Source organism: Mirounga leonina, unplaced genomic scaffold (genome assembly GCF_011800145.1).
Source record: "Mirounga leonina isolate KUSES-001 unplaced genomic scaffold, KU_Mleo_1.0 Mir_197, whole genome shotgun sequence".
Taxonomy (NCBI): Eukaryota; Metazoa; Chordata; class Mammalia; order Carnivora; family Phocidae; genus Mirounga; species Mirounga leonina.
Genome location: NW_023270494.1, coordinates 5430174 through 5445965, shown reverse-complemented (window position 1 = coordinate 5445965; position 15792 = coordinate 5430174). Strand labels below are relative to the sequence as shown.

At 54.2% G+C, this 15792-nt stretch overlaps 1 protein-coding gene across 8 annotated transcripts in view; it reads right to left on the bottom strand.

Moving 5' to 3' along the window:
- Positions 1 to 15792, bottom strand: part of FBF1 (Fas binding factor 1) — a 22216-nt gene extending 6424 nt beyond the window's left edge. For 2 of the 8 annotated variants that reach the window (XM_035025985.1, XM_035025987.1), the window contains exons 1-17: positions 13181 to 15661; positions 11177 to 11270; positions 9944 to 10004; positions 9128 to 9178; positions 7664 to 7805; positions 7143 to 7220; positions 6473 to 6592; positions 6018 to 6156; positions 5748 to 5881; positions 5049 to 5148; positions 3519 to 3995; positions 2320 to 2418; positions 1654 to 1742; positions 1425 to 1483; positions 570 to 725; positions 351 to 451; positions 17 to 223 (exon numbers count right to left, since the gene is read on the bottom strand). In XM_035025985.1, the coding sequence (XP_034881876.1) occupies positions 17 to 223; positions 351 to 451; positions 570 to 725; positions 1425 to 1483; positions 1654 to 1742; positions 2320 to 2418; positions 3519 to 3995; positions 5049 to 5148; positions 5748 to 5881; positions 6018 to 6156; positions 6473 to 6592; positions 7143 to 7220; positions 7664 to 7805; positions 9128 to 9178; positions 9944 to 10004; positions 11177 to 11270; positions 13181 to 13274 (2201 nt within the window). In that variant the 5' untranslated portion in view covers positions 13275 to 15661. The other 6 variants (XM_035025983.1, XM_035025984.1, XM_035025982.1 and 3 more) reach the window with 6 other exon arrangements.

Genomic DNA, 15792 nt, shown 5'->3' with positions numbered 1-15792 from the left:
CAGGCCTCGCCCTCACCGCTGCAGTTCCCGGAGCCGCTCCATCTCATGGTCCTTCTCTTGCATGGCAGCCGCCAAGCGCTGCTGGTGCTGGGCTGTGAGCTCGGCGCGGGCCTGCTCGGCTTCTCGGCAGTACGACAGATACCGGGCCGACAGCTCCTCGTGCTCCCTCCGCAGCCGCTCCTCCCGTTGCTGGTACGATGTTTCTAGCACCTTGACACGGCTTCTGCCAACAAAACACCAAGCCGTGGTGCTCAGAGGGTGAGGGCAGATACCCAAAGAGCCCCTCCGAGCACATCGGCTAGGGCCAGCCCTGAGGCTTGGGAAGCCCGGGCGGGAGGAGCGGTGGGTACCTGTGGGCGCTCTCGATGAGCTCCAGGTCGGCCTGGTGCCGCTGCTCCAAGCTCTCTAGCAAGAGCTGGTGCTGGGTCCGCTCCAGCTCCAGCTTCCGCACCTGGAGATGGCGGGAGGGTGGGGAGGTGGGCTCCCGGGGCCAACTGGTTCCAGCCCTCAGAGGGAGACCCTCTCGTCACAGCCTCGCCCCCCCAGCCCAGGGCCCCTCTGTCCTTCACCTGGGCCTCCAGCTCTGCCAGCCGGGCCTGGCTCTGCAGAAGGTCGGCCTGGAGCTCGGCCGTGCCGCTCTGCAGATGCACTTGGGCGGCCAGAAGCTGCCTCTGGTATTCTGTGCCCGGCAGCAGGCTCTGCGCCAGGGACTCGAGGAGCAGGGACTGTAGGAGACGGTGGGAGATGGTCCAGGTAGGGGACAGGGATTCAGCTGAGCTCAGCTACCTCTGGCCCTCCCAGGCCCTGCGCCTCATCTGTGGCCGCAGATGGGGACAGAGACATGGCACCCGGAGGCCAAGGCCAAGGCCTTAGAGTGGTGCGGTCATTGTCCCTCCCCGCCTCCCTCAGCATGACATCCTCCCCAGCAGGTGTTCCAGATTCCTAGACAAGCAGCTGAGCCCTAGCAGTGTCTCAGCTGTGACAAAAGCTTCCTTTGCCCGACCCCGAGTCCAGATGTCGAGCGCCTCTCTACTTCCTGCAGGTTGCCCACCACCCACCATCTCCAAAGGTGCTTCTGGGTTCCTGGGGATAGGTCTCTGGGGTCTCCTCACTGCCGGGCTCAGAGGTGACTGCCTCCCACACCTGGGAAACAGGGGCAGCGGCAGCGGGAGCATGGCAGCTATGGAGGCGGCTTTCTAGATGGAACAACGGGACACGTGCAGCCCTGCTTCCTGACTGGAGTGTTCCTGGCTGCCCCCCCACGGATGCCACCTCTACCTTCCTCCTGGAGTCGGCAAAGTAGCAGCCAACTAACTCTGCCTGCGACTGGCGAGGCTAGAGGCTGAGGGAAGCGCTGGGGGGAGTGCCGTCAGATCTCCCCACACACGATTCCCCGCAGGCTGTCGTCTGTCCGCCCTGCCTACCTGGGCAGGCACAGAAGGCCCTGGGGGTTCCTGGGAGCTCGGGACACAAGCTGCGGGCTCTGAAAATCAACAGCAGAGAAATGAGCAAGAGGCCCGCAAAGGCCTGAGGTCTCATGTGTCCGTGTGTGTTTGGGAGTCCAGCTCTACTTGTCTTCCTGGACCCCAAAGGAAGCTCAAAGTGCCTCTTCCACACCCATAGGTAAAGCACCAAACAAAGCAGAAAACAAACCAATGCTGGAGAGGTCTCCAAGGGCTGTTCCCCTCTTTGGGTCACCTGCAGGGAGGGTCAAGGCAGCCTGGTTCCAAGTCACAGGGGACCTAAGGACATAGAGATTGTTGGGGGGGGGGGGTCAGTGGTGGCAAAGTGAACAGCCTACTGTGTAGAAGAACACAGGGAGACCAGAAGAGGGTTGGCATGGGCAGTGAAGGAAAACAGGTTCAGAGAGTTGACTGGAAAGGCCTGGTAGCTGGCAGTTTACTAAGAGTGAGGTCTTGGGGCGCCTGGGTGGCTCAGTTGGTTAAGCGACTGCCTTCGGCTCAGGTCATGATCCTGGAGTCCTGGGATCGAGTCCCGCATCGGGCTCCCTGCTCGGCGGGGAGTCTGCTTCTCCCTCTGACCCTCCCCCCTCTCATGTGCTTGCTCTCTCTCATTCTCTCTCTCTCAAATAAATAAATAAAATCTTTAAAAAAAAAAAAGAGTGAGGTCTTGGTTGGGTAAAGGAGACCAGGCCCGGCTTCAGGTCCCCTTAGTCGGTGGGCCCGATACAAGGTAGCACATACCGCATGCCAAACCGACCAAGTCAGAGCCCCACTTGGCTGCCCATCATCTCTAAGGAAGGAGGCCCACGCAGGCCCAACCCAGCCTCTCACCCCCCTCAGCCCCCTGTGGACATACCCCGAGGTGGCAGGTCTGGTCGGTGGCTTCTGTGTCGCTGTTCCTGAGGGCCCTCCAGCGGCTGCTTGCTTGAACCCTTGAGTGCTGGGAACAGGTTGGCTGAGGAAGTAAGTGTTACAGCAAAGGTGGCAGAAGGTTCCAGTTAGGCTGGATATGGACAAGGCCTGAGCATGAAGCTGTTGGCCAATCGTCCCCTCAGCACCCCTCCTGTTCCCATCGTCCCATCTTGGGAATTCTCCTCCCAAGTCTGAGCCCTTAGCCTTCCAGTACCCCTTCTTGGCCCCAGGGCCCACTAGGGCACAGTGGACGGGGACCGACCATCTGCTGACAGTCCAAGGAAAAACAATCCACACGTTATAGATACCAGAGTTAAGTTCAAGTTCAAGGCCTTGTTCTGGCCCACATAGCTTTGCTGAGTTAGACTGGGGCTCTGCTCACTCTCTGGCCAGGTCCAGCTCCCTTTGGGCTCCTCTCTTCTCCTGTCTGTGGTTCCCACCCACCTTGGCTGGCTCTCAGGGCCAAAGGGAAGCTTTCTCCTTGGTTTCAGAGGTAGGTCAAAGCTACCCTCCTCATTCACACCAACCCTGGGGCTGGGTTATGTCCCTGGCCTGTTGCACAATTGCCTACTTCACTTCTTCCTCCCTCTGGCCACACGGCATCTTGCCACTTCCTCTGGACGATCCCAGTCTTGCCCTCAGAGGTCCCTCGCTGTCCTGCCCCACAGGAATGCCACGCGGTGACTTTCCCTAGGAGTTGCCCCTTAGTCACTGTCTTCTCTGACACTCCCCCAAAGCATGGGCATATGTCATGTCCTTTAGCGCAGGCCAGCAGAGGCACCAATAATTTGGACACTGGGTCTTTTGGGACCTCAAGGGCACTACGGGCAGGGCCCTTGCTCAGAGGCACTGGGATGACTATGCCTTTGTCACATGAGGGTACCCTCTGTCCCTGCCTGATCAAATCAGCCCTTGTCCACATGACAGTTGGGGTGTGTCAACAGCCTCCCGATCTCCTCATGTCTGCACCTGGGCAAGGATGGGGAGCCAGACCTTCTCTCTGTAGTGTCCAGAGAGGTAGAGAGGCACAGCTAAGAGGTGGTGCAGGCCGGCACTCCTGACTGAGGAACCAGGATGGGCAAGGTTGGCCCCCCACAACCCTGCCCGGCCCTCCCTCCCTTAGATAGCAGCCCAAGCCCATACCTGCTGGAAGGGGGACTGCCTCCTGCCCCCACCCGGTTCTGGCCCTTAGAGGCCTCTGTGTGCTCCTCTCTGGCCAGACCTTGGGACTTCTTCCGAGATAAGGCATGGCTCAGCCAATCCTCTTCCTCTTTGTCCTTAGACACTCCCAGCTGGGAAGGCTGGCTGGCTTTGGCAGGGAAACCTGCACTCTCCGTTGGTGGCTTTGGCCCCAAAGAGGAGGAAGGCAGTCCAGCTGGGGCAGAGCACCGGCCTGAGTCAGAGTGCTGGCTCCTGGGAGGGAGCACGGAAGGAGTGGAGAGTGCTGAGCCTCCCCTCTGAGCCTCTCTGGTGGGAGAGGGAGGGAGCAGGTCGTCGTCCTTGAGGCCCAACCAGTCAGCTCCTCCCTTCCTGGGGTGAGTGGGGCTGGAGGCCGCTGGGGTGCTCTGTTTGGAGCCTGGTTCTCCCTTGGTGTCTGCGCTACCTTCTGTTAAGAACCTACTTCAAGACAGAGAGGAGGGGGTCTAAGGCAGGGCAAGGAGTCCATCCTAAAAGCCCCCCAGCCAGCCTTCCCCTCTGCTGCTCGGGGGTGACTCTGAGGCCCACGCTAAGGAGTGAGAGGCGCCCGGAGCTCCGCACAGCCAGCCCGACACCCAGTGAGAACAGTGCCCACCCAGCTCGGGCGGCAGAGCAGCGGCCGGCTGAGCACCACTGGGAGAACACCACCGAACACAGACATCTTGAACAGGGGACAATTCCATGCATAGCAAACAGCACCAAACGACAACCACGGGCACGCACGTCCAGAGAAAGATCAGTTGGATCAAGTGGTTTTAGGTTTTCTATTAATAATGTCACCTGTTCGTTTATCTGGCCACTGCCTAGAAGCATTACTGGCCCCTGGCAGAATGTTCTGAGGTCTAAGAACGTACTGGGACTGGGAGAAATGTCAATGCGTGTGCAGGTTATTTAGATAGAAACAGGCTGACAAAGCCAACGTGGCATAGTATCAACAACTGTGGATTCTGGGCGAAGTGCAGGAGGGAGCTCTTTGTACCATCCTTACAACTTTTATGTCAGTTTGAAATTATTTCCAAACATAAAATTGAAAATGTATACTGGGAGGAAAACCCCAAATTCAGAAAATTCTACCCACTAACTTAATGTTTCGCCGCACACAGGGATGAGCCCATGGCAGCGTCACGGTGGACCCCAGGGCCGCTCCTGGGGAGCAGGGCGTGAGAAGCCACTGAAGGGTCACGGTCTCACTGCCCTGGGACTGAACATCCCTCAGCTGTTTATGGCTTTATGGGTCCCGGGCGGTGTTGGGACCACCTCCTCCTTCTCCTTCCAAGGAGGCTGGAAGGAAATGGGCCTGGATGCGCAGGACTGGGCAACCCCCCTCTTCCTTCAGCACCTGCAGACAGCCACCCCTGGGCCTTGTACGCCATGCTTCCCCAACAAGACTGTCGGCGGGATGGGGGAGCATGGGGCACCTCCTCCTTCCTAGTGGGCACCTGCCCCAAGGCCATGATCTCTGCAGGCCCTGCTTACCTGACCGACTGCCGGTGGGATTGGCGGCCCTCACAAGAGCCCATGGTGGGCTGATAGGCCCCAAAGGTGAAGTCCTCATCACCCCAGGAATCTTCCTTGTCTGTAAATGAAGAGGCCTGTGATCTCTAGCAAGGGAATCAGACATTTTGTGGCTGCAGAACTCTGTTTAAAGAAACTGAACTGGTAGCTTGACGTGTCAGCAAGTAAGTAGAGGTGAAGCTGCCGTGGGGTTGGCAGGGGTGCGGCATTGGGTGTGAGCTCAAGGTCTCAGGATCCCACACGCCAGGCATCACCTGGGAGCTGTGAAAAAGGCACTGGCAGGGTCCTGCCCCAGACGTCCTTTAGATGAGGCCCGCTGAGCTGCGCGTGCCATGAGAGTGATTCTCAACAGCTGGCCCGTGGGCCGACACTTTGAGAAACATTGGTCTAGAGTGAGCTTTTGCAAACTGTGAGCTGCTACCTATCAGCAGGTCAAGAAACCAATTTCACGAGTCACAACCAATGTATTTGTAAATCAGATAATGTATAAATAAAAAGACAACAGAATACTGAATGTGGTAATTATCATTCCGCGATGCTTTTGTCTCAGTTATGATAATGTGTGTTTGTGATGTAGGCTTATTTCTCATCGTGGGTTGTGGTAACAGCGTGGTCTGGGAGCCCTCCACCTCGCCTCCCCTGCCCTGCAAGCTTCCTCACCCTGGGGCCTCTGGTACTTCTTGTCCAGCTTGAATTCCCTGTGCTCCCCAGTGCCCGGGCGGGCCAGGAGCTTGGTGGCAGTGCCCCGACCCAGCAGCTCATCCAGCCTGGAGCGAGCAGGACGGGGCCCTTCCCTGCGGGATGGAACACACACAGGTGCCTGTGAACGTGGGGGGGCGCCTGGGGGCCTGCATGTGCCCACCCTCTAGCTTTTCCCGGCGCCAGAGGTAGCTGTGTGGGTAGGGTTTCTCCGCTCGTAAGGACCCTTACTGGTCGCCTGTCTGCCTCCTTTCTGCTGTGGGGCTGTCTGCAAACCCCAGGGTGGCCACGACATCGTCCTCCTCATCAAATAGCACTTCTTCTTTCTTTCGGACCGGGGTGTCCCCAGGAGTTAGTGGAATAGCTGGACCTAGAGGACAGAACACAGGGCACAGGACACAGTGCCCACGGCCCACCGTGCCCTCAACTGTGGTGTCTGAAGGGGTCAAAGGGGGTGCTTCTCCGTGACCCGGATCTCTGGGTGTGGCTGCAGGCAGCGCACAAGTCTGGTCTGCGCATAGGACTGACTCCCCCGCCCCGCCCCAGCTCACGCATCCCACCTCCCTATTCAGAGACACCAATAAGCTCTTGGTCCAGGACCTTACCCATGTGGTCCCGGCCCGGCGGAGTCTCTGGTTGTGCAACCTGCATCTGCCCCGGACAAGCAACAAGCCCACCCTCCCTACCTTGATTTCTGACTGGGGCTGGGCTCTTTTCGGAAGCCATTTTACTCTCGGTCCCAGGGGGCTTCTTGGTGATTCCTTCCTCATCGTCGGAGAGAAGTCCCGCCAATGGGTCTTCCAAATCTCACGGCCAGAAGGGAAAGCACAGGTCAGACTGCACCGTTTGTTCAGGAAAACCAGCCCTGCACTACGGTGAGGGAGCCATCACTCGACGGGCGATTTCTAGCTGCTCTAATACATGAATAGGCCACTCAACACCCAGGACACACATCAGCCTTGGCAAGGAGACAGGGAACCGGGGGGCCGCCCTGGGCCTGTCTGTGCACCCCCAGGGCTCTGCTGCCTGCGCAGCCTTCTGGAAGCATCCCCCAGGCAGCAGAAGTGAAGTAAAACATTTGTGCATTTGGAAAAGGAAGGGGAATTCTTCTTATGCTTTATAAAACCTTCACTTCAGGTTGATGTCTGGCTTGCTTCAAAGTCTTGCAAAGAAGTGATCCAAATCTCCTCCCACACACAATACCATCAGTCCCTCCCTGAATTCCTGAGGAGCTGAACCGGTGGCCCCAGGAGTGCTCCCCCTCTGGACACACGCAGCGACCTGACCCCGGGCAAGCACGTGAGCATCAGCCAGGCTCCACCACTCTCAGAAGCGTGACTGTGGGGCCTGTGGTACCTTCGAAGGAAAACTTTCTGTATTGATGCCCAAGGCTGCTGGGAGAGGGAGGGGGCTTCTTGGCAGGAACGGTGTCCCCTGTAAGAAGCAAACAGAAGGCAAGGTCATAGGCCTTGGCCGCTCCCAGCCAAGTTCCTGCCACACCATAATGGGGACCCTGGGCTGGCGTGCCCTTCTCCGGGGGAGGCTGAGGGCTCATGGCCTGGAGACAGCGGTGGGATGGGTTGACACCTCCCCGGTTCTCACAGACGCTTCTGCCAGGGAAACGTGGTCACATGTCACTCCAAACAGTCATGGACTTGGGAGGTACACAGGCTCCCACCAAATTCCCCAATTTAACTCAAACGGTTTCTCTGGGAGCTGCCATGTTGAACTTAGAGGGCCTAGAACCACACTAGGGAGGGAGGAAACTGTCCCCTCCCCAACCACAAACAGAGAAAACCCACAGGAATGAGAGCTGCCTTCCGAGTATCTTCCCTTCCCTACAGTGTCCCTAGATTCAAGAAACTCTTTCTACTCACGTTTCTCACCGGCTGTCAATATGCTGGCAGGTTTGGGATGACTAGGCAGCTCTTCTTCCCCAGGACCCTTGGCAGCTCTTTTGCTAGAGGTCAGATTAGACCTCTTCAGACCTAAGAGATCGGCATCCATGTCGTCCAGATCCTGGAAAAGCGGGAGGGAGGGAGGAATGCTCACTGGTGCTCAGCTAGGGGTGCTGAACGCCCCTGTGCTCCGAGAAGCCTGGTGATATGGCCTCCATATTCCATGGGGACAAGTGGGGGCCTAGTTTGGGGAACTGACCTCGGCTTACAGAACAGGCGAGAGGCCAGGTCTAGGGCGGCACCTCCATACCACCTACTAGCACCTGTTTGCCACAGGCTTAGTAAATGGTGAGGCTCTCTTTACGGTGGGAACAAAACAGCAGGACCCCGGGATTGAAGACTCCCAGAGGGACTGCCGCCGGGCTGTGAGAAGGGGCCAGGCACCCAGCCAGCAGAGGAAGGCAGTCAGGGCCTCCCACCACCCCCGCCCCCCGTACAGACTCGCCAAATGCTGACCCTCATAAGGGGATGAGGACTCGTATCTGGGAGGACGCTTGGCACCCCAGGGGCAGAGGTGTGAGGAACACAGGGAAAAGGGGAGACTATGCAGGAAATAGAGGAGTTGGGAAAGAAAACTGGACCACGGGGACGCAGAGCGAGCTGGGGATTCTGGAGTGAGACTCGATGTCACCACCAGCCGCTGAGTCAGAGGACTAGAGGGCTGTAGCCAGGGGTGCCAGGGGTGGGCCCTGGGGAAGAGTGATTTCAAGATGAGGTTAAGAGGCTGAATATGGAGCCAAGAAGGGAACAGACTCCAATTCTTTAGCCCTCCCTTCCCCCGCAAGGCTGAAAGCAAGCGCTTGGCCTTGGCCTGGGACCATGGGTTAACAAGGAGGACAAGAGGCAGGACATCAGGCAGGAGGGTGCTGCCGGACAGAAGGGTGGGGAAGCCAAGGTGACCTAAGGCCAGGCCACCTGAGCCCCGGGGGATTATCTTGTAAACTGTACAGAATTTATGTCTTAAAATTCCATTGCTAAGCTTAGCTTGGGGCTTGATTCAATGAGAGCACAGCTGGGCTGAAGGGGCCTTGGCAGGGGATGTAGAGAGAAACACAGAGAACAGTTAAGAAGCAGCCTTAGAGGAGAGTCTCTCCTTCTTTCCCCTCAATGGGGGTGGTGTCTTTGGGTGGGAGCCAGCCCCACCGCACTAGGGGCTTGGTGCATGACTGTGTCTCCCGGTGGATGAATCTCTAGACACCAGGAGACTGGATTTCTATCCAGAGGGACACAAAGGGCAGCAGCTCACGGATGAGCTCCTCTCTTGACTAGGAAGAGCTCAGGAACACAAATTGTAAAGAGAAAAATGGGAGGGAGAAGGAAGACTTGGCACAGAACATTCCTATGCCTACCCCTGCTCCCAGAACCATGCAAGCCAGTAGGTACCTTCATTGCCTGGAGCAAAATCTGTGGGTCTGCATCTGAGACGTCGGACACCTAAGTCCACAGGAGGGCAAGGACACATGTTAGCTGAGGCCCAATAAAGCTCTGGCTCGTTACCTTGCTTCTGTGAGGGCAGACGGCCCAGCAGGGGCAGAGCCCGGCCAATAGGGCACCAGCAGGAAGTCCTGCCCTCCCCTGAGACTGAAGTGTCCTCAGAAGTCAAACCTCCCCAGGTGTGGAGATCCAGAAAGCGCTGCCACTTTCTGTCCCCGCTCAGTGGAAAGAACCCTTCCACGACAGGCCATCACTATGCCATTTCCCAACTATGTAACCGGACAGCCGGGAAGCTTCTTACTGGAAACAGTTACAAGGGGCAACATCCAAGACTCCAACACCTGCTGGGAGCTCTACTTTCTAGCTCATCTCACTAGCAGGAAGGAAAAGCTTGTTGAGTTCACATTTGGATCCATTTGGTAGCCCTTGGGTATTATTTTAAGAACAATGGCTAGGGGCGCCTGGGTGGCTCAGTCGTTAAGTGCCTGCCTTCGGCTCAGGTCATGATCCCGGGGTCCTGGGATCGAGCCCCACATCGGGCTGCCTGCTTGGTGGGGGGCCTGCTTCTCCCTCTCCCTCTGCCCCTGCTTGTGTTCCTTCTCTCGCTGTGTCTCTGTCAAATAAATAAATAAAATCTTTAAAAAAAAAAAAAAAAGAACACACTGGCTTTGCAGAAACTCCTGAACCCTTGTGTGAGCAACCTCCCAGCCACCACCTCCATTCCACTGCTTCTGGGGATAAGTAGAGAGGGTGGACCAGGCTCACCTCAGCATCAGGTCCCGGGATGCCTGCCGTGGTGCTGAAGGCATAGTCTTCCAGGAGGGACCTGCGAAGAGGCGCAATCAGCACCCACTTGCATCCCCAGGGCACTAATTGATTCCGAGAAAGGAAGGTGGCCCAGAGCCCCGGTGAACCTGGAAGACTTCTCCAGGAGAATGGGACAGAGTTGCTTAAAGGAATTTCACAGTCCCCCTAATGCAGAGATTTTCCATTTTTTTAAAGCAGTAGAGGCCCTTTAAAAACAATCTGTTAAACACTTGTGGTAAGCACAGCATAACTCGACCTGTCCCATTGCCATGCAGTATGCTTGAGACTATTTTAACACTGGATATCAACTGTACTTCAAAAAAAGAAAAATAGCCACAAAATGGAAAAACAACTTTTAAAAACAATAGATAAGAGAGAACAACAGAGAGACTCTTGGGTGGCTCAGTCGGTTAAGCGTCTGCCTGCAGCCTAGGTCAGGATCCGGGGACCCTGGGATCGAGTCCCGCCTCGGGCTCCTTGCTCAGTGGGGAGCCTGCTTCTCCCTCTGCCTGCCACTCCCCCTGCTTGTGCTCTCTCTCTGACAAATAAATAAATAAAATCTTTTTTTTTTTTTTTAAGATTTATTTATCTGACAGAGAGACAGCGAGAGAGGGAACACAAGCAGGGGGAGTGGGAGAGGGAGAAGCAGGCTTCCCGCGGAGCAGGGAGCCCGATGTGGGGCTTGATCCCAGGACCCTGGGATCATGACCTGAGCTGAAGGCAGACGCTTAACGACTGAGCCACCCAGGCGCCCCAAATAAATAAAATCTTTAAAAAAAGAGAGAGAGAGAAAAACAGAACTGCGTTGGCTAGGATGAAGGTGGAGGGCGGAGAGCTCACAAAACTCCCTCCTATCTCTCAATGGTCAGGAACACTTTGGAAGAACGACCTGACAGCCACTGACCTAGGCCAATTCTCTTATTCTGGGGATGAGCACACTGAGGCTCAGAGAGGTTCAGGAGTCACCCAAGATCACACAGTAAGTAGCATATGCAGGACTGGCAGCCAGGACTTCTGACCCTGGTCAGTTCGCTCTCCACTCCTCAGGTTCCTCACGGGCCAGGAGCGGGGGGAAGGGAGGAGTAACTGACAGCAGAAGTGGGGACACAGCAGGTGGAAAATGGGGCGGTGAGGAGGCAACAGCATTTGGACTGAAGGGGTGACAGTCACCCAAGCCAGTCCTGCTCTTACTTCGTTCGAGCCTGGGAAGAAGGGAGCACCTGGGCAGCACCTGTGGCGTCTCGGGCACGTGAAGCTAGTTTAACAGGCTCCTCAGGTAGCGTCACTGGAAAAAGAGAACAGAAATGATGCCATTTGGCTAGTGAACTGGAGTCAGATGGAGAGGACTGGAAGTTCCCCACCAAGCTCTTCCAGGAAAACCTTCTCCCAGGAAGTTCACCCTAAATGCCAACTGGGGCCCAATGAAGAGCCCAACCCTACCGCACCCCATCAAGCGTAGGAAGAATGATGCACTTCCATCACCCAGAGCTCTCAGCTGAACACAAGGCTTGGGCTCCATGGGTTCTTCTGTGCCAGGTCGGGGGAGCCTCAGCCTGGTTGCCCCCAGGGAGCTCCCCACACCCCAGAAGCCCCGCTCCTCATTACAGCAGAGGGGGACACACACGATATCCAGAATATATAAGAAACTCCTACAACTCAATAGTAAAAAGACAACCCAATTTAAAAAAAAGGATCTGGGGGCGCCTGGGTGGCTCAGTCGTTAAGCGTCTGCCTTCGGCTCAGGTCATGATCCCGGGGTTCTGGGATCGAGCCTCGCATCGGGCTCCCTGCTCAGCGGGAAGCCTGCTTCTCCCTCTCCCACTCCCCCTGCTTGTGCTCCCTCTCTCGCTGTATCTCTCACTGTCAAATAAATAAAATCTTAAAAAAATAAATAAATAAAAATAAATAAATAAATAAATAAATAAATAAAAGGATCTGAATAGACCTTTCTCCAAAGAAGATACACAAATGGCCAATAAACCCATGAAAAAGATGTTCAATGTCCACAGTCACTAGGGAAATGCACATTAAAGCCACCATGAGAGGGCAGGGGGTGGGGGATGGGGTAACAGGGTGACGGGCATTAAGGAGGGCATGTGATGGAGGAGCACTGGGTGTTACGTAAGACTGATGAGTCACTGAACTCTACCTCTGAAACGAATAATACTCTATATGTTAATTAGTTGAATTTAAATTTTAAAAGATTTAAAAAAACCCACAACGAGATGCAACTGTATTATACGCGCCAAGATGGGCATAATCAAAAAGACAGAAAATTAGCAAGTGTTCGCAGGGATGTGGAGAAACCAGAACCCTCGAACGCTGCTGGCAGGAATACAAAATGGTGCTGCTGTGGACAATAGTCTGGTGGTGCCTCAAAAAGTTAAACACAGGGTTACCATATAAGTAATTCCATTCCTCGGTATACACCCCAAAAGAACTGAAAACATGGCCACACAAAAACGTGTACCTGAATGTTCCTAAGAGCATCATTCATAACAGCCTGGGCCAAATGTGGAAACCACCCAGGTGTCCACCACCTGTGATGAGTGGATCAGCAAAACATGTCCATCCACACACTGGAATACTGTCCAGCGGTAGGAAGGAATGAAGACAGGAATGGCTCAGTGTGGGTGAACCTCGAGAACACCGTGGTGAGTGAAAAAAGCCAGATGCAAAAGCCAAGTATGATGTGACGACATTTTATACAACATGTCTAGAACAGGCAAACCCACAGGGAAAAAAGTGAATAAGTGGTTGTCTAGGGCTGGGGGGAAGGGAGAATAGGAGGGACTGCTAATGGGCATGGAGTTTGTTTATAAAGTGATGGAAGTGTTCTGGAATTAGATTGTGGTGATAATTATGTAACTCTGTGAACATACTAAAAGCCAGTGAATTATAAACTTGAAAAGAGTGTATTTTCTGTGAATAAGATTTCAATCAAAAAAAAAAAGGGGGATTGGCCTGGATGGCTCAGTTGGTGAAGAGTCTGACTCTTGATTTCCGTTCAGGTCATGATTTCGGGGTCATAAGATCAAGCCCTGCATCAGGCTCTGCACTCAATGGGGTTCTGCTTGGGATTCTCTCTCTGTCTCTCCCACTGCTACCTGACCTACTCTCTCAAATAAATAAATCTTAAAAAAAAAAAAAAAAGAACAAGCCTAAATCAGGGGATTCTGCAGAAGGGGCACTTACTCTCATCCCCCAAGAGGTCACCAAGGACATCATCAATGGAGCCTAGAACAAACAGAAAAGGAACTGTCAAGACTTCAGAAGGAAAGAATGTCATTAACAAGCCTCATGTCTTGAGACCTCATCCCAATTCCAGACTCCTCACCACTAGAGTGCTCAGATACTGGGACCGGGCCCAGCTCTCTCTTCAATGGCCACGAGACGTTTCCTAACTCTCTGGCAACAGATCGCAATGCCTTGTTGAAGGACCCCAGGGTAGAAATTGAAAATAACTTTCTCAAAGGATGATCGTGAGGATTTTCAGGAGCGCCCGCATTCTACAGGACACACTGGCCAACAAGCCAGTTTTCCAGACTCTGAATAAAGCCTCGTGTGCTTCTTTGGGAAAAGAGTCCAAGATTTCTAGGCACACACAAGCTTCTTTCATGCCAACAGCTTCCTCGTGCCCTTCCATCTGAGACCTCCCCCTCCCCTAGCTGGGGCACATGGGGGGAACCCAAAGTACAAGTACTGAATTAGTTTTTGCACCCAGCTGAAGTGCCTTTACCGCCCTTAACGCCAACCACATACTTCTCAATACAGATCCCGACAAGAAGGACTTTTTCCCCAAGCCCCACCCCTGTCTATTTCTGGATTACTCTGAGGGCCAACAGGCAGCACAGGGAGTCCCCTATGAAGACCAAAGCTTCCTGTGCAATTATGGGGGAAACCAGCAAGACTCACATCAAGAACATTTAGATACAGACACGTCTATGTTATTTTTGGATGAAAGGTGGGGAATTATTTTTGCCTTAAGGGTGATATTCCATTTTTCCACTTACCTTTCAATCCCTTTTTGGTTTTCGGTGCCTAACATTGGAAAAACAAACCACATTAACAAAATCAAACAGTGAACATGGCTGAAACTGAGAATACAGAATAAATTGTTGTGCCTTCTGCCAAGTCACCAGAGGAAAAGGAGCACCAATGGCATTTAGAGACAGAGCTCTTTATGCTTTCCCAGAGTTTCTGAGAATAGACTCATTCAGAGCACGGAAACAGCCCCCACTAACCAGCAATGGACACCACTGTGAGTGCCATCCGGTGGGCAGAAGTCTCCTTTTCCCTGATTTCCAGATGCCACCTGCAAACCCTCCCAGGCAGGATGTAACACGACTGGGAAGGTTTTCCCCTCATGTGTCCCTGACTTCTCAACACCAGCAAGGGACACTTAAAAATGCTTCCGGCTGGCCATTCAGAGGCTCAGAAGGCTGGCTTATCTTTTAATAAGTTTGGTATCAATTCTGCCTCCCATCATTCTTCTCTGGGGACCATATCCTAGTCCTTGTCACCCAGCCCCTAAAGTTCTCCAGGCAGTCAAGATCTTGGGGGTGGAAGCAGTGGTGAGAGTCTGCATTCTGCCTACCATCTCAAGGCTCTGGGAGGGGCTTTAGCTTGCTCACAGCGCTGTCCAGGTCATTTGAATTCTGCCCACATCAGGCTCATCCTCCCTAGTGAAGAAAATTCAAGTGGTTGATTAAAAATGATGTAGCTTTAACAGTGCTTGGGTCCAAGGCCCATCAAGGCTTCTCTCACTTTATCCATTCAAGAGGTTAAAATCTAGTTCCATAAATTAAAAATTCCCTATAGGGAGAGGTACTTAGATGAGAAGCAAAGTGCCCTCGGTGACTTAATGAGCTGAGGCCTGGAGATTGCTCACACAAAGTGCAGTGGTCCTCATCTCTTATCCTGAAAGCGGATGCAGGAGATGGTAGGTACCCATCTCAGAAAGGAGGTGGGTGTCTGGTACTATGGCCAATATGCATCCCCAGGCAACACCCATGACTACATTTGTGCATTCAGCACGAAGAGTGGACGTTTGCGCTGGTTTTACTCCTTGAAACTATTTTCACCGATGGTGGAAATTTTTCCCTTCACGGTAACTGTAAATCCGACTTAATCCATTAACAGCGAAGTGTTTGACTCAGATTGTCACTCTCTCCTTACGCCTCCTGAGCATTACCAAGGCAGACAGTCCCTGCCTTGGAAGAAAGGAGTCAGAGAGGGTCATCTCTATTTGTCTGGTGTTGCAGGTCCTGTTAACAGAATGCAAAATTCATCTGGGATTACTTATAGGGGCCACTCTGAATGTTTGTTTCTCTTTCTTTATAATGGCAATTTTCACGACCTACAAGTCCAAACACGTTTTGTCTCCCATCACACCGGAGAGCTTCTGCCATCTCCCAGGGATTCCGTCCTAGCCTCCCAGACCGGGGGAATCTCTGAGAAGTTTGCAAAGGCCGAAAGTGCCACAGAGTACCATCACGTCATCGCACCTGCTCAACCATCTCCGTGCCAGGCATTTAAAATCCTTAGCAAGGGCCCTTCCGGGTCACCCCGTAGATCCGCAGACTCCGCGCCCCTCCCTGCGTCACCCCCTCCATGCGCCCATCCCAGCTCAACCCCGAGCGCGGCCTACTCTCCTCCCAGCCCCCGAAATCTCCCGGGTTACGCGCCATTCCCCGCGGAGGCGCAGCCGCTAGCCATAGCCGCTCGTCCGGTCCCCATTCGACCCCAACTCGTTCCGGCCTCCCGCTCCGGAGTCCCGCGGATGCCAATCTCTCAATCGGCCGGAG